General features: G+C 46.7%; 1 protein-coding gene across 1 annotated transcript; it reads right to left on the reverse strand.

The window, feature by feature from the left end:
- Positions 1–106: 106 nt before the first annotated feature.
- Positions 107–1,256, reverse strand: LOC114578763 (the record flags this gene model as incomplete). Its single annotated transcript, XM_028692227.1, is given in 1 exon segment — positions 107–1,256. A coding segment is annotated over 1 exon segment (1,150 nt), but the record flags the coding sequence as incomplete, so codon positions are not given.

The following is a 1,256-nucleotide window of genomic DNA, read 5'->3' on the forward strand; positions in this document are numbered from 1 at the left end:
AGAAGGGTTGCATTTTGTCGTCAATGTTTCCCATCAAAAATTGAACTGCATGCTCTTCTTCCAGCTGCTGCTCGCACTTCATGCTGAGATTGCGCCAGCGTGTTATTTATCTTGTTATTGACTCATCTTTTCTCCTCTTATCAAGGGCAAGATCAGCAATGGTAGTATTCTCTTTTGCACTGGCAAACCTTTTCACAAACAAGGCCTCTAACTCCATAAAGGTCTTCAGTGAATCATTTGGCAGTTCGGCATACCATTCGAAAGTAGTTCCACTCAAGCTGCTTACGAATTGCCTGAATAGCAGAGCGTCATTGCCTCCTGTGTTCCCACAGGTAGCTTTGAATTGCGCGAGGTGCTGTCTGGGATTTTTATTGCCATCAAAGATATTGAATTTCGGCACAGAATATCCCTTTGGATACGGCACCTGATCGTACTCTGCTGGGTACGGGCGACCCTTTCCTACCAACTTCTCTGCCTGTTCAGCAGCTATAATGGCTTTAATCTTTTCACTGATTAAGCCTTCTAGCTGTGACGCAGTTACAGGCTCAGAGGCATTTGCCACATTTTGGGGAGTGCGCTGGCGGGTTAGGTCATCATTTTTATCGACACCTTCAGGTACACCTTTCACTCCTGAGGCTTGAGGCGCTTGAGGATTTTGAGAATTAGCAGCTTGGTTGACGGGCTGAGCCGGTGCAGGGCCCACAGAAGTGGTCTTCTGCATCATTTCCATCATGACCGTCATTTGAGTCATCATCTCAGTCATTTTATCATTTAACTGAGAGATTTCTCTGTCTTTTCTTCGCATCTGTCGCCTCATTTGATTTCTCATTTCAGCGAGTGTGATATCTTCACCAGCGAAGGGGTTTTCTCCGACCTCTTCTTCTTCCTCATCGCCTTCTTCTGAGGAGCGAGCACTTTGGCTGGCAATGGGTCTAGCCCTGTGGCGACGTCGATAAACACGTACGCGCGGCTGTGATTGCTGGTCTTCTTCATCACCATCATCATCTTCCTCTTCAACATCGACGTGGCTGACCATACGAACCACCTCGATCTCCATAGTGTCATCATCGTTATATTCTTTTTCTTCTTCTTGTACCTGAATTTCTGAGCGACGACGCCACTGAATTTCAGGTTCTCGGCTTGGAAGGATCACTTCTTCAATTTGCGGACTACGATCGAAATGAACTTCCTCTTTGGCTGAAGTAGGAGAATGACGGGATCTCCTGGAAGACTCTCCAGGATGTCGACTGTCATTA

The sequence above is a fragment of the Dendrobium catenatum genome, unplaced genomic scaffold, assembly GCF_001605985.2.
Source record: "Dendrobium catenatum unplaced genomic scaffold, ASM160598v2 original_scaffold_145709, whole genome shotgun sequence".
Taxonomy (NCBI): Eukaryota; Viridiplantae; Streptophyta; class Magnoliopsida; order Asparagales; family Orchidaceae; genus Dendrobium; species Dendrobium catenatum.